General features: G+C 49.3%; 1 protein-coding gene across 1 annotated transcript; it reads left to right on the top strand.

Annotated features, from left to right (window-relative positions):
- The first annotated feature begins 807 nt into the window (after nt 1-807).
- LOC140910896 (homeobox protein EMX1) lies at nt 808-25,033 on the top strand. The gene is made up of 3 exons (XM_073343015.1): nt 808-1,260; nt 7,444-7,628; nt 24,344-25,033. Exons 1-3 carry the CDS (start codon nt 906-908, stop codon nt 24,509-24,511), a joined length of 708 nt encoding a protein of 235 aa, XP_073199116.1. The 5' UTR covers nt 808-905; the 3' UTR covers nt 24,512-25,033.
- The last annotated feature ends 1,699 nt before the right edge of the window (nt 25,034-26,732 follow it).

The raw sequence follows: 26,732 nt of genomic DNA, 5'->3' as shown, positions 1-26,732 counted from the left end.
GTTTGAAATAATGTGGACGCAGATTGTGACGGCGCAGCCTTAAAAACCTCCTGTTGCTCTCCTGGGTGCTGCGCTGCCCTGCGATTATGATCCACACCGCGTCGGGTTCAAAGTGGATCGAGCGATTTCTCTCCGAGGAGTTACACAACAAACACACCCGATTGAAAAGAGGGGGGGTTAGAATCGACCCCCCCCTTTAAGCAGCGGAGTGGATTTCGAACCCAAAGTCAAGGTCCAAGAACCCAGCGCTCGGTGTGCGCTAAATTCGGCGTGACTCGGCTTTTGGAACTGTCCCTCAAACGAAACACCCCTTCCTGCAAAGCGGAGCGAAGAAGAGGTGTGTGTGTGTGTGTGTGTGTTTGTGTGTTGGGAGGGGGCTTAGCCAATGGAGGAGCTGGGAGCCCCTGTGGCCGCAGCCCTGCCAAGTTTGCGTTGCTTCTTCTGCAAAGGCTCCAGTCCAGTTTTTTCAGGAGATCTCTCTCCCCATGTGCCCCCTCCCCAACCTTAGGGCAGGTGAGTTGTCCAATCAGATGGTCCTTGCCAGGTACCAGGCTTATTTGTACTGCTCTCCGGCGAGCCAGCCCGGATTTGTGTACCGGGGTGTGAGTGTGCGTCTTGCGGGAGCGAGAGCCCCCACCCCCCACCCCAAAGCAACCAGCCTGCCTGCAGGACTCTGCTCTCCTCCCTGCAAGGGGCAAGTCTGCCTGGATCACAGCTCCCCTGGCTGCTTTCACCTCGCCGGGAAAGACACGCTTACCTGCTTGCACTTCTTCTGGGCTGGGGGGTGGGTGGGTGAGAGGGAGGGAGGGAGGGGGGCAGAGTTGTGTGTGTGTTGGGGGGGATCTTTTGCGCACACACACACCCAAGGCACAGCCCCCTCCAAAGAGCTCACTCCAGACCAAACCATGTTCCAGCCAGCAGCTAAGCGGTGCTTCACCATCGAGTCGCTGGTGGCGAAGGACAATCACTTGGCTTCAGAGGACCCCATCCGACCTACAGCCCTCAACTACCCCAACCCCTCCGCGGCCGAGGCCTTCGTCAATGGCTTTCACAGCGCGGCAGCCGGCCGGCCCCTGTACAGCAGCCCGGAGCTGGTCTTCCCAGAGGCCGTGAGCCACCCCTCCTTGAGCGTCCACCCGCACCAGCTGGGCGCCTCCCAGCTCCCGCATCCGCACTCCTTCTTCGCCCCCCAGCACAGAGACCCCCTCAACTTCTACCCCTGGGTGCTGAGGAACAGGTTCTTCGGGCACCGCTTTCAAGGTAAATCAGGAATCGCCAGCCTCGGGAAGGGAGGGAATTTCCCGGGCTTGTCGCTGCCTCGGTGCTTTGCCTTGTCGCTTTCCCTTCAAAACGCACGGACAGATCTACCGGGCAAACCAGCCAGCCGGCCACTTCCTTTAGCTGGGGTGCAGGGAGTCACAAGGAATCGCGGGTCTATGTAGGTGTGTGCTGGATATGTGTAGATCCAGGCGTATCCACACACACACGAAATGCAAGGGAAGAGTTTTAGTGCATTGAACAATTTCTTGCTGTTGATTTCTTCTTGCATTCAGCATGCTATCTATCTATCTATCTATCTATCTATCTATCTATCTATCTATCTATCTATCTATCTATCTATCTATCCATCTAATCTCATCTCTTTGCAGTGTTGTAAGCCCTCTTGGTCCCAGGATCTAAGAGAGCCAAGGTGGGTGAGATAAGGGTCTTTTAAAGAAACAGCGAGGAGTCCGGTGTCACCTTAAAGACTGACAGATTTATTTGGGCATAAGCTTTCGTGGGTAAAAACCCCACTTGTTCAGATGCATGGAGTGAAAAGCAATTGCTACCAAAGCAATTTCCCCTCTCTTGATCTTGATACCTCATCCTCAATTATTGGGAGTGGACCACATCCACCCTGAGTGAATTGGCCTTGTTAACACTGATTCTTCACTTGTAAGGTAACTCCCTTCTCTTCATGTGTTGGTATATTTATGTCTGCATCTGTAATTTTCACTCCATGCATCTGAAGAAGTTGGGTTTTAACCCACGAAAGCTTATGCCCAAATAAATGTTAGTCTTTAAGGTGCTATGTATATATATATAATCGTATTGCATGCGCATACTGCTTGGGTATTGTTGTGTATATTCTGAGGAAGAGTTCTGTGTAGCTGGAAAGCCTGTCTCATCCATTAACAGAAGTTGGTCCATTAAAAGAAATATTACCTCACCCACCTTCTATCTATCTATCTATCTATCTATCTATCTATCTATCTATCTATCTATCTATCTATCTACGCCCATACACCCCCTCTATCTATCTATCTATCTATCTATCTATCTATCTATCTATCTATCTATCTATCTATCTATCTATCTATCTATCTATCTATCCCCATACACCCCTCTCATCCATCTATCTATCTATCTATCTATCTATCTATCTATCTATCTATCTATCTATCTATCCCCACCCACCCCATCTATCTATCTAATTGTGATCTTGCCTGATACCGCATGCTCAGATATAGGGTATGTATCGCTATACGAATTCTTTCTCTCTCCAGAGGGCCTTCTGACACTTTAATACACCAAGATATTTCCAGTGCAACAATCTACACAAACAGTATATGCAGGCAATACAGTTAGAAACATGAGTGTGTGTAGACGTGTATCTGTATATGTGCCGATTTGTGTGTGTCTAGATAAAGAGCCACGAGACTTGAAAACACGGCATCGCTGTTTCAAGGAAAAAGAGAAATCGGAGGTCGATGTTTACAGCGATATTTATAATGGATGAATGCGGTAGTGGAGATGTTGAAAAGCATCTGAGTGTATTTATATTTTAAAGAACAAATATGAACGAATTAATGAGCGTGTGTGGATAGAAAACCTGGGTCTGTAGTAAATCAAATGTTTCTTTTTAGAAGAATGATTGGATGTTGTTTTCAAGCCCTCTGGTTTTTTATTTTGTTTTGTTTTTTATGATGATTTTAATTTATTTTGGGGGTTGTTGTTGGTTTTTTTTGTTTTTTTGTTGTTGTTTTTTGCGTGCTCGTTTTTGTTTTCATGTAAACTAAACTCGCCCTCCCGGTCCATGCGCTGTTCCTGGCCCTATCTCAGGTCAGGGAGGCAGGGTAGGAAGCTCATCCACGGGCAAGGTCTGCGGCGATAAACCTGTGGCTTCGGCAGCCTTGTTCGTAAACTCCGCTCAGGGCTTCCTGGCTGGGCTTTGGTGGACGCAATCCCTGGGTAACTGTGAATCTAGTTTCCCAGAAGAAATACAAAAACCTGGAGCACGAAATGTAGGACTTGCTCTCCCACTTCCCAGGGCGCGCTGGGACTGGGAGAAACCTCGCCCCCTGCGCTGGGGTATTTTTAATCGTAGATCTGAGCAGTTCTGGGGGCAGAGAAATACAATGATCGGATAAGGGATCCGACCCCGGGTGTCGTTGAACTCAAGGAGCCAGGGGGAGTTTTGCCATTGATTGTAAAAGCAAGGATCAGCCCCAGTGTCTAGAGGCCAGGCACCTGGAAAAATCACTTACAATGATATTTGCATCGATAACATATATAATTAGCGATGTATCTGGGCCTCCGTGGTATGTGACAGATATAATGTAGTCTGTAAAGTTTATATGATACACTCAGTGCATGGACACAGTGTAGCCAGATTAGGTTCTATTTTACAAATATACTCCTCTCCTTATATATAATTTTACACACTCTTACGTGGCTGGGGCGGCGATCTCTCTGTGTGTGGATACACACACGCATTTACTTTGTCACAGCTGCTATAAACTTGAACCCTGGACGTGATGTGTGCCGGATTCCTAGGGCTGCCTGGTATTTCTTTCGCTCTATAACACAGACATTTACCCTACACACGCCAGTGTGATACCTGATGTACACCGAGAAGTATATGAAAAATAGAAGTATCTTGAGTAATCGACACGCACCCATAAGCGCATGCGTGTGGCTGGTGCGTGTTTGGGTATCATAGCCAATCTGAATCCTGTGCAAAAATAATTTCCGGTGCCCACGTGGGTGTATGTCTCAGAGAATTATTCCTTTAAAACGCATAATATACTGGAAATGATCGTTCCTTCCATAGCCCCAGACTCCTGCAGATTCCCCCGTAGCATCGTTATATGATCGCTCCTGCAGGGGTGTGTGTGTCAATTTCTCTTCTAGGCGCTAAAACCAAGGGAAAGGTTTCGCTTGCACCTAATCTCCAAAAGGAAACTTTTTTGGGGAGGGGGGGGTAAGGAAAACAAGAGCCTGGGTCAGGAGCTTGACCCGGGCTGGGATTGCAAAGCGGCTGCGGAGCTCGGGAGCTTCTCCCCACCCACCCCCCTCTCCCCACTCCTCATTACGGAGTTATAAATGCAAATCCGCATTAAAGGCTTTTCACTCCATACACTAAACCGAGTCAAAAGAGAGCAGGGGATCATCAAAGGCGGGCTTTGTTCTGGGCGGGAAGAGAGAGATTAGGTTATCTCCTCAGCAGCAAATTCTCTCGCCTGGCTCCTGGCTATGCCCCGCTCCAGCAAGAAACCGCCGCTCGCGAGATTGCTGAAATCGTTGGGTGTCAGCCGCACCGATCAGCCTGACAGATAAAAAAACAACAACAACAACAAAAAATCCAGGGGGTCAGAGCAAGTTCCCTCTTTTCCCTGCTCGCGGGAGGGGATCGGCCGGACATCCCCGCCGCTGCCCGCCCCTGCTTCTGGGCCAAAAGGATCCCTGGATCCCATGGGGCACCGGCCTCCCCCGGCCCCATATACAAACCAACCCCCCCCCCAAAAAAAACAAACCATTTCTGTCCATTCCAGGCGCGGCGACGCTGCTGTTTCGCTGGGACGCGGCGCAGGGAAGTGGGCGACAAGGGAAAGTGTAAAAGTCACCCTAGGGCCGCTTTGCGCTTGGAGATCCCTTGTGAATGGGGGGGGGCATCCTGCCTCCTCCTGCTCTAGGGCATCTCGGTGGAGAGAGGCTGCAGAGGGGGAGTGAACCTCCAGAGACCCGTTTGGGTGGGATCCCCCCGCCTGACCTGTGTTCGCTGCTTTATTGATGATTGATTTGTGTCCGCGCCGGATCCGGCGCCCCATTGCGCTCGACGCTGTCCAAACCTGCCGGAGGGAAAGGTCCCTGGCCCTAAAGCATCGCAGCCCGGTCCCTGCCTCCCGCACGGCCTGGGCTGTGCAGCGGCCGGGGTCGCTGGTAGCCCGTTCCCGGATCGCGGCTGGGGCCGGGCCGGTTCCCGGCGATTCCCCGGAGGAGCCGCTTGCCTGGGAAGTTGGTCACCAACTTCGCGCGGCTCCCGGAGGGGCCCGGCTGGGGTTTCTGGCCCGGTGACTTGGCTGGAGGCCCAGGGGGGAGCAGATAGGAGTGGAAACCCCTGGGGGGCTGGGAATGGGGGAGAAACGGGCCCCCCGCTGTAGAACCGGGGCGTGCTGGGCTCCCGGGCAGGCCTGGCTGGGTCTGTCGGTGTCGGGAGACACCAGCTGGGTCGGAGTCCCACCCTGGAGCTCAATGGCCAAAGGCTGCCCGCTGGCCCGTGCCCGCATCCACCCTCCTGTTTCCCCCGCTTAACTTCCCCGGCAGCCTGGCCAGCGCCAGCGGGAGGGGAGGAGACGCTTCTCCAGACGCCCCGGTTTGCCCAGAGCGGGGCCGGGGGTCCCCCCGATTCCCGCCCGACTTTCCTCCAGTGATACCGGGGGGACGGGGTCACTCGGACAAAGGCAGATGTGTGAGAAGTGTTCGCTCTTTCCCATCCCGAGCTAATGTACCTCGGTCCACTTCTGCCTTGTCACCATCGATCTCTGCTCCACTTCTTCGCCTCCAGCCAATTCCTTCCTTCCGTCCTTCCTTCCTTCCCTTGCTTTCTTTTCAGTCCTCCTTTCTTTTTATTCTTTCTTCACTTTCTTTCTTTCTTTCTTTCTTTCTTTCTTTCTTTCTTTCTTTCTTTCTTTCTTTCTTTCTTTCTTTCTTTCTTGTCCCTTTTCATAATTCTTTCTTCACTTTCTTTTTCTTTTCTTTTTCTTTCTTTAGGTCCGTTTTCTTTCTTTCTTTCTTTCTTTCTTTCTTTCTTTCTTTCTTTCTTTCTTTCTTTCTTTCTTTCTTTCTTTCTTTCCACCATATGTATCAATTTCTACTTCTACTCTCGTTCTTTTTTCGTTCTCTCTCTCTCTCTCTCTGTCTGTCTCTCTCTCTCTCTATCTATCGGACACTGGGCTAGCTGGACCTTTGGTCTGACCCAGTCTAGCCGTTCTTATGTTTCCAGGCTGTCGCTCCGGCGCTCCGGACCCGGCTGTAACGCCGCTGTAGCCGGGGGTTACTCCCATGACTTTGGCTGTCATGACCCTGCTTTTTGCGGCTCAGTTTCCCAGCCGGGGCCGGGGGCCGGGGGCCGGGGGCCGGGGCCCGAGCGGGATACGCGCCTGCCGGTGAATGCAGCCCCTGGGACCCTCGCTAGGCTCGCCCGTTTCCGAGGCGTTGCTGGGCCCCTGGCCGGGGCTCCCCGGCTTTCCCCGCCCCTCCTTCCCCGTCCCGGGGTGAGCAGCTAATTAAAAGCTCAGCGCGCTTTGCAATTGCTTAAGTGCAGGGTCCTGACAGCCGCCACCAGGTCACTTGTCAGGGGGCTCCCGGGGGTCCCTGCAGCACCTCGCTCTTCCCGCGGCCTGACCCCGCGCGGGATGGGGGCAGAGATAAGGCCAGTTTCAAAGGGAGCCACCCTGTGATTTATGGGCACCAATAAGCGCTGCCTCGTTACTCTGCCAGGCCTTTAATTACAGGGCAGGTCCCTGCGCCGAGCGGAGCGGGGCTCACCTTGCTGGCCCGGGCCGCTCGCTGGGGGCCTGGGGCGTCTCCCTGTTCTTGGGGGGTGGGAGGGTCTCCTTTGGAAGTGGGGAAGCAGGAGGCCGGATCGATCCATCGCAATCACCCCGTCGCCACGTCTTCCTTCCCTTCCCGTCTTGGTGTGCTTTTCTCTTTCTTTCTTTCTTTCCTCCTTTTTCTTGATTCTTTCTTCACTTTCTTTTTCTTTCTTTATTCACATTCGTTTTCTTTCTTTCTTTCTTTCTTTCTTTCTTTCTTTCTTTCTTTCTTTCTTTCTTTCTTTCTTTCTTTCTTTCTTTCTTTCTTTCTTTCTTTCTGTTCCCTGGGGCTCCCCAGTCCTGAGGCTGCCCAAGGGACTTTCTTTCCTGCTTACGAAGATCAGGGTGGGGGGAAGGGCAGCCCCTTTGGGCAGGGACAGGAGAGGAAAAGGAGCAGCCTGCAAAGGCCCAGCCCTGAGAAATGGGGGAGTCACCCCCAGGACACACCTTCCCCCAGCGGGAGTGGCCAAGGCAGCACCCCCGCTGGTGGGGCAGGGAGGGGGCTGGGCAGACTGAGAAGCCGGGGGTGCCCTGGGGAGTGAGCCCTGACCAGGCAAGTCTCTGACTCTTGGTGCTTGGTCCGCAGGGAGCGAGGTGTCCCAGGAGGGTTTGCTACTGCACGGGCCCTTTGCCAGGAAGCCCAAGCGGATCCGCACGGCCTTCTCCCCATCCCAGCTCCTGAGGCTCGAGAGGGCCTTCGAGAAGAACCACTACGTGGTGGGGGCCGAGCGCAAACAGCTGGCCAGCAGCCTCAGCCTCTCCGAGACCCAGGTAAGTACAGTGTGTATGGGGGGGGGATCCATCCATCCTCCCTCTATCCCTCCCTCCCTCCCTCGCCTCTCTGCCTTCTTTCATTGTGGTGTTAGGTGCCATGCAGAAATGGATAGGTCACCCTTTGCTTGGCTGCGGGGGTGCAGTAGCATGGCACATGTTTCCATGGGGGGGGCACAGAGGGGAACAATTGTACCGGGGCCCGAACTCAAGGAGGCCTCCCAAAACATCTATAACTGGGGTGACATGGGAGGGCCCCAGGCCCCAGGCAATGTAGCAGGCTCCCAGATTTGTCATCCCAGGTCTCAGCACAGCTGCGCAGCCAGTTCCATGAAGCCGCTGCGCTCCCATTCTGCTGTGCCAACAGCCAGGCAGACAGGAGTTAGGATGCGGGGGGGGGGGAGGGTACTCAGACAAGATACTGCTAGGAATAGCGCATCTTGGGACCTTGAAGAAACAGGGGGGAAGGAGAACATGCCAACCTCTCATTGACTTCCGTGGGAACATAGGTAAGGAAGGGCTGAGCTCTTTGGAAAACCCCATGGTATGGGCTCAGGAATTGAATCAGGAAAGCAAGGAGCAAGCAATTGCCTTTGCAGGCCAAGGGACTGGTAGTTCTGGAGCACAGAATCATTTTCCTTTTGCAAAGTCGGCTACTATTATTATGGCCTGGCTGTCCATTGTATCTGTCAAGTCAAAACCCGGTCAACTATCTACAAGAAATCATTAAGGAATAAGGATATCTGGGAAGGGGAGGAAATTCCTCATGACTTCAAAGACGCAATCTTATTACACTATACAGCCATAAAGGCAACAAATCTGACTAGCTTAACTCCTGGGCTGACTCCCTGCTATCTGTAGGTGATAAAAGACTTTCCCCTACTTTGCTCAATCAGATTACTATTATTATTCAGTATATCAAGGGCTTGAGACCCAGCAGTACAAATGTTTGTAAGATCATTTCCCCAAAAGTCCTGGACTAATGGAATGATACTATGGGGATTAATTTTTAACTTATACGTAATTATGGGATAACAATTACTGCTAATAACAATCATTACAACATGCATTGCTATAAAAAACCCTTGACCTGTAGCATTATTCCATTGCATGTAACTCTGCAAAAGAGGAACCTTATTGCACTTGTTTGTTAGTATAAACAAGCTTTACCATTTTTAGAAGTCGAGCCCGATAAGAAATAGAAGCCAGGATGGCTGTAAATTAAAAAGGAATGGAGATTCATTTTAATCTAAACTTTCCCCCATCTTGGACAAGATTTTACAAGGGCATTTTTCCTTACAGTGTTAAGAAAAACTGAAATCCAGAAATATTATAGATAGGAATGTGGATGTAAAAACTGTACCATAGAGAGAAAAGATGCAGAGGTGAAGGAACCAAGGAATATACCTAGACTGGATCAGACCAGAGGTCTATCTAGTTCAGTATGCTGTGTCCGAGAACAACAGCTTCTTCAGAGGAAGGTGCTAAATTCCCCACAGTGGACAAGCTGCCCATCGGGAAAGTTTCTCAGTCAGTGGTTGGCTTATTCCCTGAATTAGGAGGGTTTATATCCCTTCCATGTTGGCATCCAATCTAATGTAGCTGTGGATGTTCTCATTATCCACATCACTAGCCAATCTGTTTTTGAATCTTGCTAAATTCTGTGTGAGTATATATGATACGGTATAAATATATAACTAAATTTACATGTGTATTACACACGCACGCACACACAGGTTCTTGGAAGAAATCAGCAGCAAAAAGTTGCCCCAGGATTAAAAAAGTTTCTGAGTTTGGGTTATTGGGCATAATTTCAGGAACAGCTTTAAACCTTTGGAAAACTGGTTTGATAGATAGATAGATAGATAGATAGATAGATAGATAGATAGATAGATAGATAGATAGATAGATAGATAGATAGATAGATAGATAGATAGATAGATGATGAGGCTGAGCCACAGAATTCAGACTTGGATCCAGATCCAGTCTTCCCAGTGCTTTGGTTCTGCATATCCCCATTTGGAATTTTGTGAACCCCAGGGGATCATTTTAAATGTGTTCACCCCAAATCCAATGAGACAGGTCAATAGCTGGCATGCCGAAGGCTGTAGTTTGCCATCCACCGTCATCACTCATGCTCTGCGGTCCTGTGTTCTTCTTTGCTTCTTCTGTCATGCCTCATGAATGAAGCCAGCTCTAAGAAAAACCCCAAAAGGTTAATGAAACAAATGCCAATTAGTTTTGATGGCAACAGCCGTCAAATATTGCTCCAGGTGGTCAAGGAGTCCTTGGGATTGTGCTGTGTTGCCCCAAGGCTAATTGCGATTTGTTCAGAAAATTGAAAGATGTGTATCTCTAAATCTGGGCATGTGTGCATATGTATAGACAGAAAGAGAGCACAATCTTATGCTTTAGTCTCTGTTCAGTAATATTGTATATTTATAGTTCTAGAAATCCTATGGACACATTTTTGTAGCTTTCTAGTACAGTATTATTTATCATCTGCATTCAGTCAGTGAACACAGGTCGGCAATTTGCACTGAGAGATGTCTCTTTAGAATTGCCAATAACCTAGGGCCGGATTCTGAGCCTTTAACAGCATTTCAGTATCACCTCACTCCACAAGCCGTCCCACAGACGTCATTAGGAGTAAGATGCTAAACTGGAGAAGGAGGATCAGACCTGGCCCTGAATGGTCACCAAAGTAATTTAGCTCGTAAATGCACAAGCAGAGCTATTTCCAAAGGGAACTTTTCGATTTCAACCCAGATGTGTAGTGTTATTAACTTATTTTTTCATTTTGCTTTGTAGCTTTTTTAAATTTATGTTTGATCATGTAAAGTGTGTGTGTGTGTGGGGGGGCAGAACCAATTTTCCATGAGAAATACACAAATGCTGTACCTGAAACGTGTATTACTGTATGAATGGGCATCAAAGTACGGACAGAGACCCTTACTCGTTGCTGGAATCAATCTGTCACATCCACTCTTCTGAAAATAGGAATTAAAAAGTGTAGCTCAGATTGTAACTCATATTTACAGCCACCACATATATTACTAGAGTGTGGGTATATGCTTTTTAAAATATACATACACACACCTTACATCTCAGACACACACACACTGCCAGTATAAGGTATACACTTCCTCATATATGAGACACACATGGTGTGTCATGCATGACACACGCACCATCGCATAGGTAAGATTCTCACACAAACATCCTTCTTACATAACATAGGCACCTTCTCGCCTACCGCGCACACACAGAGCCTCACATATAACCATGCCTGTACATCTTTTCGCTTTCAGATGAGAGACGTTCAAATTGCCTAAATGTCCCCCAAATTCAGTAGCTCGACTCGCGAGCCTACCCTCGCCTTGCCCCATCTCTGAGCAGTTCTTCTTCTGGCACTTTGTCCCAGTCTCAGCTAAGACTTTCTGGGACGCTTGGAAGCACCTGCCTCCTCTCCTGAGAAGAGGCAGCTGCAAGTGTCACAGCTGGAGTGAGGCACAACTGGGACCAGAGAGCAACATCTGGAGCAGCCCGGAAAGAAGGTGGAGAGGGGTCTGAAGAGACCCACCCACACCCATCCATCCCTTCGGGTCCCAGCCCAGGAAAGAGTTGGGCATTGCCCAGGCATCACCTTTGGATATAGGGTACGAGGTGTATAGAAGGGAGACTACCTCCCGCCCTATGGAGTGAACAGACACGGAGACTGGGGCATAGGCACCAGAGAGAGGGGCTGGCATAGAGTCAACAGGGCTCCAGCCTACACCACACCTTCTAATGGGGGTCAGTCTGGGGTGTGCTCACAGGGGATCCAGCCCAGACCATACCCACTAGCAGGAGGGGTGGGGAGTTATGGGTGCTGTGTGTTGATTTCGTCAGGAGGGGTGGGGGTTGGTGGGTGCTGGGCTGCCGTTGGGGGGGGGTGTAGTTTGTGTGCGGTGTGTTGATTTGGTTGGGGAGTGGGGGTTCATGGGTGCTGTGCTGATAATGCTGGCATGAATGTGTCGTTTGTGTTCTCTCTATGTGTGGCTTTGAGAAGGAGGCTTTGGTGTGATGTGCTGTTGCTGGGATGTGTGTCCAGCCTGTGGAGAACAGATCCACAGCATGTGCGGCAGACAGGACCCATACATTGGTCCTATGTCTAGCATCCGTGATAGCATCCTTCTTGTATAATACACGCACCTTCTCTCACACCATTCATGCACAATCACACACACACACTCTCTCTCACACAAACACACACACACAGAGATATTTTTAATTTCAGATGAGAGAAGTGCCAATTGCCTAACCAGCCCCCAAAGACACACGTACGCACAACTCCAGTGCTGATGCTGGGGGGCAGGAGGTGCCGTCTGTGTGTACTGCGATTTATACTTGGTCCTATCTTAGCCGTACATTTCTATGATTCTATGTGCCAGTCTGTGTCAGAAGGCTCGTGGGCTTGGTGTGACATGCTGATGTGGGATGCAGGTGTAATTTGTGTGTGTCAATTTGTGTCAGAGGGGTTGTGGGTTTGTTGTGACGCGCTGATATTGGGCTGCGTGTGTAGTCTGCGTGCTGTGTGCGCGTTGATTTGTGTTGGAGGAGCTGGTGTGAAGCCCTGATGCGGGGAAGTATGCGCGGCTTGTGTGCTGCGCATGTGTCGATTTGTGTCAGAGGGGTTGGTGCGGCGTGCTGAACTGGAATGCGTGCGTCGTTTGTGCGCTGTGTGTGTGTGTCGATTTGTGTTGGAGGGTTGTGGGTTCGTTGTGACGTGCTGAGGCCGGGATGCATGTGTAGTCCATGTGCTGTGTGTGTGTTGGTTTGTTTAGGAGGGGCTGTGGCTCTGTGTTAGAGGTGTGGATGGAGGGGTAGGTGTTGGCTGTCGAGTGTGTGTTTGTGTGTGCTGGGTGTTGGAATAATTTTTCCAGCTGCAATTGACAAAATGCTGCTTGACTTTTTGTGAAGCTTTTTGGCCAATGGAAACCTCCCCGTTCTGCCAGAGGCAGGTCTCGGGGGTGATTCCTGTAAACTCCAGCTGCAAAGCAGGAGAAAGACCATGGCTGGGCGGTTCTGTTCCAAAACACTCCATCATCAGGTGCGGGCTCAGGGCTGCTCCTGGCAAAGTCTGGGGGAGCTTCGCCATTGACGTGAGAGCAGGGCTCGGCCCATCATTTATTACCCCATAATTCCAAACCTCATTCAAAGACCCCAGTGACCCCCAGGAAAAACGTGGGCTCAGTTGGGACACTTTATTGAGTTCCTTGTCATCCACCCCCAATGTGGAAAGCCACCCCACCCCAGTGGCAGTCCAGGAAAGCAAGAGATAGAGGTGCACCAGCATGGCCAAGCTGTGAAACTGGGTGGGGGTAGAGGGTGAATTTACACTGCTGAAGTCCTACAGGGTCAGTGAGGGTAGAACAGCCCCTCGCTATGCGGGAGCCGTGCTGGTGGGCTGGCAGTAAGAACGGCAGGGGTCTCTGAATGGATGCCCCTTGCCCTGCTGATCTGTGGTTTAGGAGGCAGAAACTGCTCGTTGTTCAGTGGGGAAAATTCCTCCCGCTCCAAACAGGCGAAATTCCATCAGTCAAGACTCACATAGGAAAGTGTGGGGTGCTACACTGGAGGACTAGACACCCCATAGAAGGGAGAGGTGGTAGTGGCCTGAGCACAGGCCTGGGAGCCACGCCCTTTCGAGCTTGAATCAGTGACCACAGGCAAGTCACAGCACCTCTGCCTCAGTTTCCCTGTCTCTGACATGGGGGGAAATAACCTTCCCCACCCCCTGAAAAGACTGCTGAGTGGATTCCTAATGAACATTTGGGCTTGGAAGACGAAATGTGCTGTGCAATCTCAAGGGGAAAGGCCTCCAATGTTATTTCTTCTTGCCATTGCTTTTGGCTGTGACTGGGAGGGTTGCGGGGTGGGGAACGAACCGAGCTGTCTCTGGACTAGCTCCCACTTTCACAGGCGGCAGCTCCATAGTGGCTACGGATTTTAAATGAAACCTAGGACAGAGAAGTGGGGCAAGGCCAACAAGTGCGGATTATGTTAGGAGCTGCCATGTCCCATTAACAGGCATGGACAACAGATCCAAAAGCGTGCAGGGCAGAGAGGAAAATCCATCTGTCCTGAGTCTAGCACCTGTGAGAGGTGTGCCTGAAATTAACATAACAAAGCATTCTGTTAATAACAATAACAGCACTAACAATAAAGGCCTAACTTTATTGTAGCAAAGCTATTTGGGTTACAGTGTGACTATATTGCCTCTTAAACAAGCCATGGGATGCTGTTCAATGATGGTTAAGGTAACAGAAATCATAGAATCATAGGGTTAGACAGGACAGCCAGGGTCATCTCGTCTAGTCTTGGTATGAAAATAAATGCACAAATGTTAAGGAAGTAAAGAGTTCAGCTTCCCAAAGTAATGTTAGTTTGCTAATCCCGTATCTACCACACTTAACATTACTATATTAAAGTACACTTTTAAACAGAATAACAGGGATATAAACATATTCAGTGGGACAGAGGCATCATTCTGAGGATAAATGTGGGACTAGATGCTGCTCTCAGTTACAGTGGTATAAATCTGGAATATCTCCACTGATTCTGGTGGATTTACACAGGTGTAATTGAGATCAGAATTTCCCCCTTAAAGTGCCATTAGACTCTGGAAGGTGACTGTAGAAACGGCACCATGGGGTTTTATTTATTTAGTGGCTCCAGATCCAGTTTGCTCCAACGACAATCCCAAAGATGTTTTCTTCTAACTGCCAGCCCAGCAAACTCAGCCTGGCCATCAGAAAGACAAGCTGGGCTCTTTCCGAATTCTGCCTTGACACAAACAATAAAGATCTGTGACTGGAATCTGGTTAACAATTTGGTTAACTATGCATGAGCCGGAACAGAGTCCGGCGCCCTCTCTTGTAGCTGTGTTGGCCCCTGCAGGGCAAAAAGGAGTGAAAATGTCCTTTGTCGGGCAGCTTTGACTCAGAGACTCGGATGGGGGCATGTCTGTTGAGTAAGAAGGTGTCATGGTTACACAGTCACTTTTCTGACCATAATCACTCCTTAACTCTTTCATTCCCTGGCATTTGCTCCATTGACCATAAATTCTTGTAATTGAATTTTGCTGGGGTTTTGAAAAGACAAACTCCAGAGGTATTAGGGGTGAGGAGTTTACAAAATGGAGACGCTGATTTCATGAGCTCAGCTGCTTCGGCCGGTGCCGACCTGTACCTTGGGAGTGTATTCAGGGAGCAGTTGGACTCTAGTCGATCCAGGACAGCTTAGTCCCAGCCCAGACTGAACAGTGACCCTATGTGGTGTCAATAGACAGCACAAGCTGGGTTATCCAGCCTGGCAGCTAGAGAGCCCGAGAGAACCACTGTGTCCAGCAGTCTCCATAATGAATCTCCTTCATACTGATTGGTTTCAGAGTAACAGCCGTGTTAGTCTGTATTCGCAAAAAGAACAGGAGGACTTGTGGCACCTTAGAGACTCACCAATTTATTTGAGCATGAGCTTTCGTGAGCTACAGCTCACTTATAACTCGGTCCTATCTCATCTCTCCCACGAAGGACACGGCAGGCTCTCAACATGGCACCCTAAAGATACAGTGCAGTAGGGAACGGTGCGAGTTTGCAACACAGGGCACTTCAGAAATTCTAAGGCCATAGGGGACCACTGTGATCCAGCTCCTGTAAAGAACCCAGAAAGACTGTGCTGAGTAACAGGGCAGAAATGCTGTTAAACCAGTGTTTCCATGTGTTATTTATTCCTTGCTCAGCTACACACAGGCCCCCTCCAAATACAAAGGCACCACCCACTCACCCCTTGCCATAACAACGCAGAGAGGAATGAGACAGGCTGAGAATGGCTGACAAGGTATCTCATTCCTATGCTTGCAATAGCGAGAAACAAGGGTTAATAAATATACTTCTATGGACAATGTTTCATCGCAGAAAGAAAACACTGAATACCTCAGATGGCTGGCCCTGCATTAACACAGATGGGAGGAAAACCCAAGGAAGAGTTTAACCTAGAGTAATTCCCAAGATGAGGATAATGTCCAAAACTTTGAGTGTGTATACAGGGCAGCAGATAAAAAGTTTATAAAACAATGAAAGGGATAGAGAAGGTAGCTTGGGAGCATCTGTTCTCCCTGCTTCATAACACAACAAGAGGGATGGTCAATGAAACTGAAAGGCAGCAAATTGCAAACTGATAAAAAGAAATACTTTTTCCACTCAAGGTGTGATTAGACTGTGGAACTCACTGCCACATCATGTGACTGAGGCCAAGAATTTAGTACAATTCTGAGGGACTGGATGGATGTTTATATGGATGAGAATATCCAGCATTATCATAGCTAATGCTAAAAGAGTTTTGGAAGGGATAAAAACTTCATTTAAGCCAATTTCTACTAGGGATTGGGGAGCAGATTCTCCTACCTCTGCCTACTGTGGGATTCTTGCACTTTTTCAGCAGCATCTGGCTTGTGACCACTGTCAGACAGGATCTGGGCTAGATGGATCACAGGTCTGATCCAGCCTGGGAAATCCTATGGTGTGCGGGAGCGTGGTTTACCTCTGCAGCATGGCTTTCAGGTCCCAGGCACCTGCAATGTTCGAGTGGATTTCTCCAAGCAGAGAAGAGATCAGAAAGAAGTTCTCTCTAGTGCTTAGAGCTCTCCGGCTGTCAGGATGGGTTCCATACCTTGCTCTGATTTGTGCATGATCTTAGCCATTGCTCTGTGCCTCAGTTTCCCCTTCTATACACTGGGGATAATGATACTTCCCAAGATCCTCCATGTCTGTAAGGTTGGACTGATGTTTGTAAAGTGCTTTGGAGCTGTTGAATGAAAGGCAGCTATAAGTATTGTTTTAAAAATACCCTAAAGTGAAGAAAGCAAATGAGCTGAATCCACGTGCTTTGCTTTCCCTGGGATCCACCGGCATCGCATAGCATCGGTATTAATAAAATAACCAGTTCTTAGATGTCAAGGTGAAGGATCCTAAATCGCTGCATAAACTGTATACAGGGATTATTTTGCCCACAACTGAAATGCGGCCAGCTGTGATGTGGACAGTGGCCATTGTCCAACCATGGCGCATAGTACTTCAAGACAGAAAGTAAATCATATTGTGTCCAATCGATGCGGCAGTAGAGAAGCAGAAAGTAACTACGCAAACGGGAAACCAGCCAGGCCCATCCATGGCCCCTGTGGAAATGTTCCATAGGAGTGGTCAGGACAGTGAAGCAGCACAGTGCCCCCTAGTGTCTTGCTGGGGCCTAGGCTCAGTAATACTGGGAGAGAATAAGAATCACCATCAAAGCAGAACGCTGGCTCTTGTTTATTTCCCAGAGGCCCCTCAGCCAGGTGTTGACTCACTCTGGGCACACGCGCTCTAATGAGATCACACTATGAACTCGGGCTGGGTTCGTGCTTTGCTCTGCCAGTAGTTCTGTTCTGAGGCCGGTTACTCACCCGTTTGCTTTGCAGCTTCTCAGACCTCTCCCCGTAACGTAGGCTGACGCTGGAAAATCCCGACACTGGAGATTTTATTCCTTGATCCTTTTTTCCGTCTCTTCATAAGCTTTATGCAGAAGGTAACGGCAGTTATGCTTGACTCTCCAGAGAGCAGGGGGTGGCATGCAGCCATTCGCCTTGGTGAGATGGAGGAGTGGTTTTGTGGATAAAGTGTTAGCCTTGGCATTAGCAGAGCAGCGCTCAAGTGCTTGCTCTGCCACTGACTTCCTGCGTGACTTTGGGCAAGTCACTTAGCCTCTCTGTGTCCCGGCAATGGGGGGACATAAATAGGATGAAGATTAACTGGTGCCTAATGAGGAAGCAAACAGCTCACTCAATATCCGAACATGACAAGCAGGTCATTTCTGATGTGTGGGTGCCTGCCTGCCCCCACCTACAGGCATCACAGCCTGTGAGCAAGGCCTAAACAGTGACTGGATTTTAAATGCTCCCCTAGCACATTTCACCTGAGGACATAGGTAGGTGCTGGAACTAGGAGGGTGGGGGTGGGGGGCTTCTGCACCCCCTGGCTTGAAGTGGTTTCCATCATACACAGGGTTTACAGTTTGGTTCAATGACTCTCAGCACCCCTCACTATTCACACACTGTTCCTGCCCCCCTGTGTGAAGTAGGCAGAATGCTACAAATGCTGGTGGATTACATCTCAGACCACTCCGGTGAAGTAGCTGTCATTATCCCCCTTTTACAGAAGGGGAAATTGCCTTGGCTGGTTCAGTGATTTGGCAGGCCATCAGCAGCACCAAAAATACAGCCCATAAGGCCTGGTTCCTAAGAGATCTGCTGCAATCTCTTAACTAAGCTTCTTCACCTCCCTTCTCACGCGGCTAGAGATGCCTCCTCACTTAGCTTCCTGAGCTACGACACTGAGTCTCCATCCTTGGCCATTCTGAGGACCAATTCACCTCAGGAGCATGGGCTGCCCGCTCCTCCTGCAGAACCCCCAACCCCTCCACGGCGTAGTTCTCAAATTTTTCCCTGCGTGGGACACCGGGAAGGGATGCCTCTGTCTTTGTCACTGCACAGCCCATGGTCTGAGGGCCCCTGATCCATCTAGCTGCACCTGTGAGATGATTCCAGTGGCAAAGGCTTTACGAAGTAATAACCATGCCAGTGAGGGTATTTTCTCTCTCAAGGGACTGGTAATTAGGGCCCAGACCTTCAGAAGTATTTAGGCACCTAACTCCCATTGCAATCAAAGGGAGTTAGGCACCTAAATACCTCTGAGGACCTAGGCTTACCTTCTCAGGCTCAGTTACGCCAGGCATGGTCCCTGCTCCCCGTTATGGTTCTGGCCTCCAAGCACTTTACCGACATGGATTAACCCCTCCCAGGCAGTAAGCAGCTCTGTTCGACCCATGGGGAGCCTGGGACACAGAGAGGTGACTTGCCCAAGGCCATGCAGTTAAGAAGCAGCAGAACTGGAACTCGGTGTCCTCACGTGTCCTGCTTTAACCACTTGCCAGCCCTGGGAGATTCAGCAGAGAATAAAGGCTGTGGACGGGAAGGTATGCCCATGGCTCCTCCACTCAAACAGGGCAGGGATGTGCCGCCTGCCCTCACTGTACTGCAGCCATCACTTATGGGGCTTCTTTCTCACACCCCTGCCTGTTCAGGGAGGCTGTCCTTTGGAGCTGGCAGGGGGTCCCTCTCAGAGCGCTGGAGATGAAATGTGCATCTCTGAGCTCCACGAATGGCTGTCTGGTTTGTGATTGCATTCCCCTCACACGGTGCTGCCTTCAGCCTGCCTTTATCGGGTGCCTGCGGAGCCCCCAGCCAAGCCCCCCGTGTTATTTTTGCCTGCCCTCTGTGAAACAGGCGGGTTGTTGGGAAGCAAACAGTGAGGCAGGGCCTTCCACTGGATTGGAAAAGGGGCCGGAACCACAGGGGGCTGGATTTTAAAGCTGCCCACATGCATCAAATGCTTCCAGGTTTCATCCTAACCTAAGGGGGAAATGGCCACAAGCCTAGAGTGCAGTGGGATTTAAACCACTGTTGCTAAGAAGGGACCAAATTTCCCAGAGATGCTGAGCACCCATAGCTCCCAGTGGCTGCAAGCGGGAGTTGCAGCTGTTCAATGCTCGAAGATGTGGCCCAGTGATTTTCAGTTTTGGGTCCCCCTCTGAATCAGTTTTCAAAATGGCTTGAGGGCCAATGTAGACAGGACCAAACTACTTCTGAATCGTTCTCATTTATCTCAGGATCAGGGCCGCTCTGCGCTAGGTGCTGTACAAACATAGAAGGAAACACATTCCCTACCCCCCAAATAATCGCTGATGGTATTAAAAAGAATTCTGCACAAGCTATGCTACCACTCGAACAGTCTTCAGTTCTGGTCCAGGGGCCCCCGCTGCTGGCAACTATTCTATTTCCAGGGCTAGCGGGTCATCACTGAGTATGGCAGGGGAAAGATATTGTCAAAGCAAGATCAGTGAAATCTGGAGGGGGTCAGGCACTGGGTCCATCTACACCGCTAGCGTGATGGGACCCGGTGGATGTAAGGCAGTGCGGTGTGGCCTGTGAATGCAAGACCATGAACAGTGTCGCCAGAGTGGATTGTATTCCTGTAAAAAGAAAAGGAGTATCGGATGCATCCGATGAAGTGAGCTGCAGCTCACGAAAGCTTATGCTCAAATAAATTGGTTAGTCTCTAAGGTGCCACAAGTCCTCCTTTTCTTTTTGCAAATACAGACTAACACGGCTGTTACTCTGAATTCCTGTAAAGACCAGGGGCCAAATGTCCTCCCCACTAAATTTGTCCCCACTGACAAATTTAGCCCTGATAAGATGCCACGACACGAGTGTCACAATGTCGTTTAAATCGTACTTCAAGTGCTGCTGTGAGCAGAGAAGTGACTGTGAAAACCGGCCCTTGTTACACAATGGCACTTTTCCCTGTGTGCCTTCGGCATCTGATCTGCTGCCCTTCATGACAGGAATAAATCCTTCCTGCTTTTGCCTCCCATTAGCCTCGCAGAGCCAGCCCGGCTCTGGGAGACGGAGCAGGAGGCTAGAAGCTAGAACATTATCAACAGGATGGTGAACCGAGTTCTAAGTGCAAGGAGGAAGAATAGCAACACAGCTGCTACTCTGGGGTTTGGGAGACCTATGGTCAGCTCCCGGCGCTGCCTCTCCTTGCATAACCTTGTGTCTCCCTTCCCCATCCGTGAAATGAAGAGCACTTCCCTGCCTCACAAGAGTGTTGAGAGGATGAGTGCTGAGTGCTGAGGTGCTCAGATGCTGCTGTATTCGGGGCCGGATAAGGACTTAAGCGTCGAGTTTGATGACACATTTTCGGCAAACAGTAAATTCAATTAAAAATGCATTTTTCGGGGCACCAAAACTATTTGCGGATTCCTGTGAAATTGAGTGAAAAGTCTTGACCCCGCCACCACCAAAAAAATTCCAAATGTTTTGCGTCAACCATTTTGAAATGCGTTGGTTCAGCTTTTCACTTGTCAGCATTTCAGTCCGACCATTTTGAAATGAAACCTTTTGAAACGGCCTTTCATGGCGCAATTGAAAAAAACAATTTAAAAACAAGCAAGCAGAGAACAAATGCCTGAAAACCACCTGGGACAAAAAACTGGTGGTGGCAGGGGGAATTGTTCAGCGGCGAACACAAACATTTCATTCGACCTGAAACAATTTCTTTTTCGTTTCGGTGAGGGGGAAAAAAATTCCCTTTCAGTTCAAAGTGACCCAATTTTTCTTTTTAATTCTTCAGCTTAGCCCCCAAACTGAACAATGAACTAGTGCAGCTCTGCTCTGCTTAAGCTAGATAGCTCAGCTCTCAGTCATGTTTGTGTGGCCCAGGGGAGAGGGTGTTAAAATGGGGACTCACAAGACCTGGTCTCAGTCCATTGGATGAGTCACTTCCAGCACCTTTGTCTTGTCTGTTTAGACTGCAAACTTGTCAGAGCTGTGACTGTCTTTTACTCTGTGTCTATGCAGACCCCCGCACAATGGGGCTCTGACCTTGATTGGCGCCTATAGACCCTGCTGTAATATAGTATACTCCGGAGCCTCTGAATAGCAGGGGGAGACATAGGTTTTATGTGGCTAATCGGGAGTTTGGATAAATGGGCAGGAGGCAGGAGCTGTTCTGCCATTCTGCAGTGAGGTGGCCTTCCTCGTGGCTGGGGGCTCCGGCTCCCCCTCCTCCTGGCCCCGGGGGTCTCTGCTCTGTAATCTGAACCACCGCCTTATCCAAATCCCTTCCTTGTCCCCCAGCTTGGGCAAAAATTGGGGATTGGTTATGAAGCTGCATTGCTCAGACCTCGGCTTGAGCCCCAGTTACCAGGGCTCAGAGCCCTGGGCTTGAGCCCATGCAGTGGGGCTTTGGCTTTCTACCCTGGCCCTGCTTGGCGGGACCCCCTGAAACCTGCTCGCAGGCCTGCAGGGGGGCCTAGACCCCTGATTGAGAACCAGTGTTCTAGGCAAAACCCTTGAGCCTACAAGACACAATGAAACTTTATTCTCTCTAGCAGCCACTGTGCAAAGCGCGTCCCCAGAATGCTTGGTGGGGTTCCCTGGCGCCATGGCAGTCACGCTAGAGACTGATCTAGCTATAGAGCCCAGGGAGCGAGCCACGGAAAGGTGTAGACAAGGGAGAAATTGAGCACTGCCATTGTACGAGCTCTGAGCAGTTCCTGTCACAGCCACACGTCTCCCGGTAACTCTCACGCAGCTGCAGTGACCCTTTTACCTTGGAGTCGCTGGTTTGACTCCTGCCCTAGGGGGCTGCTGGTGTTTGTCTTTTTATCTGGTCGACGTTACAAGCGGTGGTAACACTAGTAAAAAGAAAAGGAGGACTTGTGGCACCTTAGAGACTAACCACAAGAACTCCTTTTCTTTTTGCGCATACAGACTAACACGGCTGTTACTCTGAAACCGGTAACGCTAGTGAGGCTCATCAATGGAGGATCTGAGCGCCTCACCTAGACTAGCTGGTCTGGGAGCTGCCAGGTGCTCGGCCCTCGTGAAAATCAGGGCAGCGGATAAATGCCCGCCCCACTCCCCACTTGGGAGGGAAGTAGCATCATCCACATTGTGCACATGGGGAAACTGAGGCACAGAGTGATTGACGTGACTTGCCCGAGGCCATCTAGGAAGCCCCATGGCAGAATTGGGAATAGAATCCAGGTCTGGCGAACCACAGTTGAAGGGTTTTAGCTAGAGGGACATTCTTCCTCAGCAAAGAAACCAAGTTATGAAGGGACATTTGGCCAGCACCTTCCTCTTGCCTCCTACAAATGGTTCCCCCAGCAGGGAGCAGGGTGGAGATGCTTTTCCCACCAGTGTATGTGTTTGGAGGTGATACACAGAGGGCTTTGCTGTCCCTGGCTTTCAGTTTCGCACCTTTCACAGCCGCTGCTTTCACGTCAAAAACAATTTTTTTTTAAACATTTTGTTCGCAAGCAGCACAATTTGCAGTTTGCAGCTGCTGAGCAATGCTTGTCCCATTGTCACCTCTTGGGCTGCTCTGTTCTGAGCGAAACTGGGGCACCTTTCTCTGGGTTGCCAACCTCGTTCCTCTTAGTTTTTTCCTTCCTGTCCCTATTTGAACTTGTGGAAGCTGAAACTAGCACCAGGAGAGATGCTGAAGGCTCACATAAGAACCCACAAGTCTAGCTGCTTCTAAACTCAGCCCCCAGCTTGGGTCTGAAGAGCAGGGATGGAGATCCAGTAAAGTTTGGGTATGGCGCTTTTTGCTGTCAGCCAGGCCAGAAATACCCCAGGACCAATCTCTCCCTCCTGGTATTTGATCCCTTCTCATTCTACTCCAGGTGCCCACTGGGCAGTGCACAGATGAAATGAAAATGAAAAAAGCCAGCGACTCTCAGTCCATGACCCATCAGAAGCCCACACAGCCCTTCCTGGCGGCCCACAAACGGAGGGTATGTCTACACGTGAAACGCTACAGTGGCATCGGTGTAGTGCTTCAGTGTAGACATGACTCTGACAGGAGGGGTTCTCCCGTTGATGTAGGTAATCCCCCAACCCCAGGTGGTAGCTAGGTTGATGGAAAAATTCTTCTGGCGACCTAGTGCTGTCTACACTGGGGGTTAGGTCAGCTACATCACTTAGCGGGGTGGATTTATCATAGAATCATAGAATCATAGAATATCAGGGTTGGAAGGGACCCCAGAAGGTCATCTAGTCCAACCCCCTGCTCAAAGCAGGACCAATTCCCAGTTAAATCATCCCAGCCAGGGCTTTGTCAAGCCTGACCTTAAAAACCTCTAAGGAAGGAGATTCTACCACCTCCCTAGGTAACGCATTCCAGTGTTTCACCACCCTCTTAGTGAAAAAGTTTTTCCTAATATCCAATCTAAACCTCCCCCACTGCAACTTGATTTTTCACACTCCCTAAGCCATGTAGCTATGCCGATGGGAACTCCTAGCGTAGCGCAGCTCCTTGTGTTTTTTACCTCCTGTAATTCATTGCCAGTTATCTCAAGGCAGTTAACATGTTTGAAAAGGCTAGTGTGGACACCCTCCAGACGTTTGTCAGGCTACAAATGTTTGTAGTTTCACCTAGGGATCAGCATTGGATAAGCTATAGGCTACACTGCACAAAAGCTGTGGTTTTTTGCATCCTGGTGGCTATTTCCCTGTGAAATCCTAGTGGAAACAAGGTGTTGTAGCTTTTATATAGATGTAGATAGTCAAGGTAAACTCCCGGTGTGGGGGTAGAGGGTTGTCCTTGATTAGCTTGCTACATCAATGTAAAAATACCTTACAATTATTACATGACACTACAATACATCTACAGTAAAATCAATCACTGCACCACACAAATATTGTAATCACTGCACTACACTACTCATTCATTATAATCACTATGCTACACAGCAATCCAATACAGTACCCTACCTGTATGTCACAATCACTACAGTACAGATACATATATCATACATGTATATTACAGTCAATACACTCAACGGAAAATGTGCGAGGGAAGACCAAGTCCTGGACTGTCTGGCAAGTCAGGCTGCGGTGAGTTGGGGAGTTGGGAAAGGAGCGGGGTTCTTTCTTACAAAGTGGTCCCCCACATAGGAAAAGCTAGAGGGCCACTCTCGAGGCGTGGCTTGCTCCGGGTCAAAACCCATGCCCAGAGAGCGCTTAGAATCTCAGTGACTTCCCCTCCTCTTTCTGTCTCGCCCAGGTGAAAGTGTGGTTCCAAAACAGAAGGACGAAATACAAGAGGCAGAAGCTGGAAGAGGAAGGCCCCGAATCAGACCAGAAGAAGAAAGGTTCCCATCACATCAATAGATGGCGGATTGCCACCAAACAGTCCAACGGGGAAGACATTGATGTCACATCTAATGACTAGAAAGGGGGCAGGCTGCTGGCAAATAAACCAATGAGAGGAACAAGGTGGAGGAGGGGAAAATACGGGGCAAACAAAACAAAACAAAAACTGTCGAGATTTCACAAAGACAAAGCAATCGCCACCAACAGCTGAGTTTCCTCCGTGGTGCATGGGCCAAACAAGAGGCTTACGGACCAGTTCCTCCCTCGGCACTCAGTTCCACACACTGGGCGGCCTTCAGCAGAGCTTTGGAAATGAAAGCTCCCAGATAAGAGAGGAAACACCCCCCGCAGCCATCCTGCGCTCCTGAGAACTGAACCGAGCTGCCATCCCTCGCAGCCGGAAGCTGTCGGTCAGCCACAAGATCAAATAAAAATGTCAGCCAAGAAACTCAATGTACACAATCCTTTTCTTTTCTTTTTTTTTACACAATTTTTATTTTAATTTATTATTTTATTTTGTGCGTGTGTTCCCTGTCATAGGTAGTTAACAGCTGTAGTGTGTGTTACTGTACGGTAATAAAAGCAAAATGGGCTCAAAGAATATGTGATTACCTTGGCAGGAGGAAGTGGGGGTGAGGGAGACACGACACTGCTGCTCAAAAGACGCAGCGTTTGTGGGCATTGGTCAAATCAAGAGCTCCACTTTTCCCATCCAACCCCAGATCCTTCACCAGCGTTGTTTAAAACCAAGTTTCATTTGAATGGGACTAAAATCATTCATGGTAGAACTGTCTGAACAGGGAAATGCCTGATTCACTGTTATTTGTGACCAGGTTGATAAACTGCAATGATATTTGTGGGGCCTTATTATTCATACTTGGATGCTGGCTGGATATTAGGAATTGCCAGACGGGATCAGACCCAAGGGCCATCTAGCCAAGTGGCCTGTCTCTGACAATGCTGGAACCCGATGCTTCTGAGAAAGGTGTAAGTACCCCACAGTTGTGGAATACTCTGCCTGTGGGGATATTTTTAATTAGCCCTGGATAGTGGTTCTATCATGCCCTGAAGCATGGGGAGTTTATATCTCTTCTAAAGTGCTTGGTGATTTTTTAGTAATTTTCATTATGATTCTGGATCTTCTAGGCATGAGGTAAATTAGAGCTGATTGAAAAATCCAATTTTATGTTTTCCTTGAAAAATTCCAGGCAAAATGATTGCATTCCAAAATTTCTGGAGCAGATTTAGATTTCTGGGGGTGAAATGGAAAGTTTTAGCTCATTTCAAATGAATGTTTTGTTTTCATTTTACTTTTCAAATACCAAGCCAAAACAAAAACGATTGTGTCCTTTCATTTCCAATCATTCTTGTTGAAACATCAAAAAATTGGGCAAAACCAAGTGGTCTTGACAGTCTCAATTTGGCTGAAACTGCATTTTTTGAAAAACAATTTTTTTTAATGAAAAATTTTGTCCAGCTTTGCTATCGAGGTCTTTTAAAAAGTAAATCCTGTAAAACTCTTGGTCTCGGCCAGTTGTGAAAATACCTGTGGATCTGGAGGCTTTTACCAGCGAATGATTCGCCTAAGGCTCGCTAGCAGATACTCGTCATTTGCTATTTGTTATTCGCCCAGTCTAAAAAAGTGGTAATTGTCCAATCAGAGAGCAGAACCGACACAAAGTGACCTAACACAGCAAACAGTTGATGTGAACCGCCCAGAGTCTGACAAGAATGGGTGAATCCTTGCAGACAACAACCATGGGGGAGGAATTGGGGTTGGTTTGCAGGCAGAAAAAGGGGTGATTCCCTTCTGCCATAATTCCAGGGATGCAGTAGGAAGCTAACTCTTAACTCTGGTTCCAGGTTTGCTGCCTCACGATTGCAGAGGTTCTGCCCAGGCTTCTGCTCCTGCCCTCAGGCCCCTATCCCTCTGGTTTGCTGACCGCTTCATTGGTGCTTCACTTTCTGGGGCCCCCCGGCAGCTGCCTTTCTTCCCTGCATTCAGTGAGGTTGTAGACCAGTTAATGTGGCCTTTGTCTGGCAGGAATCTCCGCACCCAGGCCTTGCTGGTACTGGGAACAGTGAGGTTCCCTATGGAGAGTGACTGTCCACCATCGCTCAGCGAAAGAAGTTGGTGGTTTCCGTCACATTCTTAATGGGCAGGGAGTCCAGCTCACAACGTCCCATTGTTCCATCAGGCACTTGCCACCAGAGGATGAGGGCTGAATGAGCAATGGATGCTGAGATACCCTAGGGTTGAAACAGGCCGGAGGCGCTGCGTAGGGCCCACTGTATGGGGA

Source organism: Lepidochelys kempii, chromosome 4 (assembly GCF_965140265.1).
Source record: "Lepidochelys kempii isolate rLepKem1 chromosome 4, rLepKem1.hap2, whole genome shotgun sequence".
NCBI classification, from domain to species: domain Eukaryota; kingdom Metazoa; phylum Chordata; order Testudines; family Cheloniidae; genus Lepidochelys; species Lepidochelys kempii.
The sequence above is the reverse complement of the archived record's forward strand: the minus strand, read 5'-3'. Positions and strand labels throughout refer to the sequence as shown.

Excerpts from the sequence above, each read along its gene's own strand:
- LOC140910896 (XM_073343015.1), top strand. The coding sequence starts at position 906 with ATGTTCCAGCCAGCAGCTAAGCGGTGCTTCACCATCGAGTCGCTGGTG. Across the intron at positions 1,261-7,443 it reads CTTCGGGCACCGCTTTCAAG|GGAGCGAGGTGTCCCAGGAG; the intron begins GTAAATCAGGAA and ends CTTGGTCCGCAG. Across the intron at positions 7,629-24,343 it reads TCAGCCTCTCCGAGACCCAG|GTGAAAGTGTGGTTCCAAAA; the intron begins GTAAGTACAGTG and ends TGTCTCGCCCAG.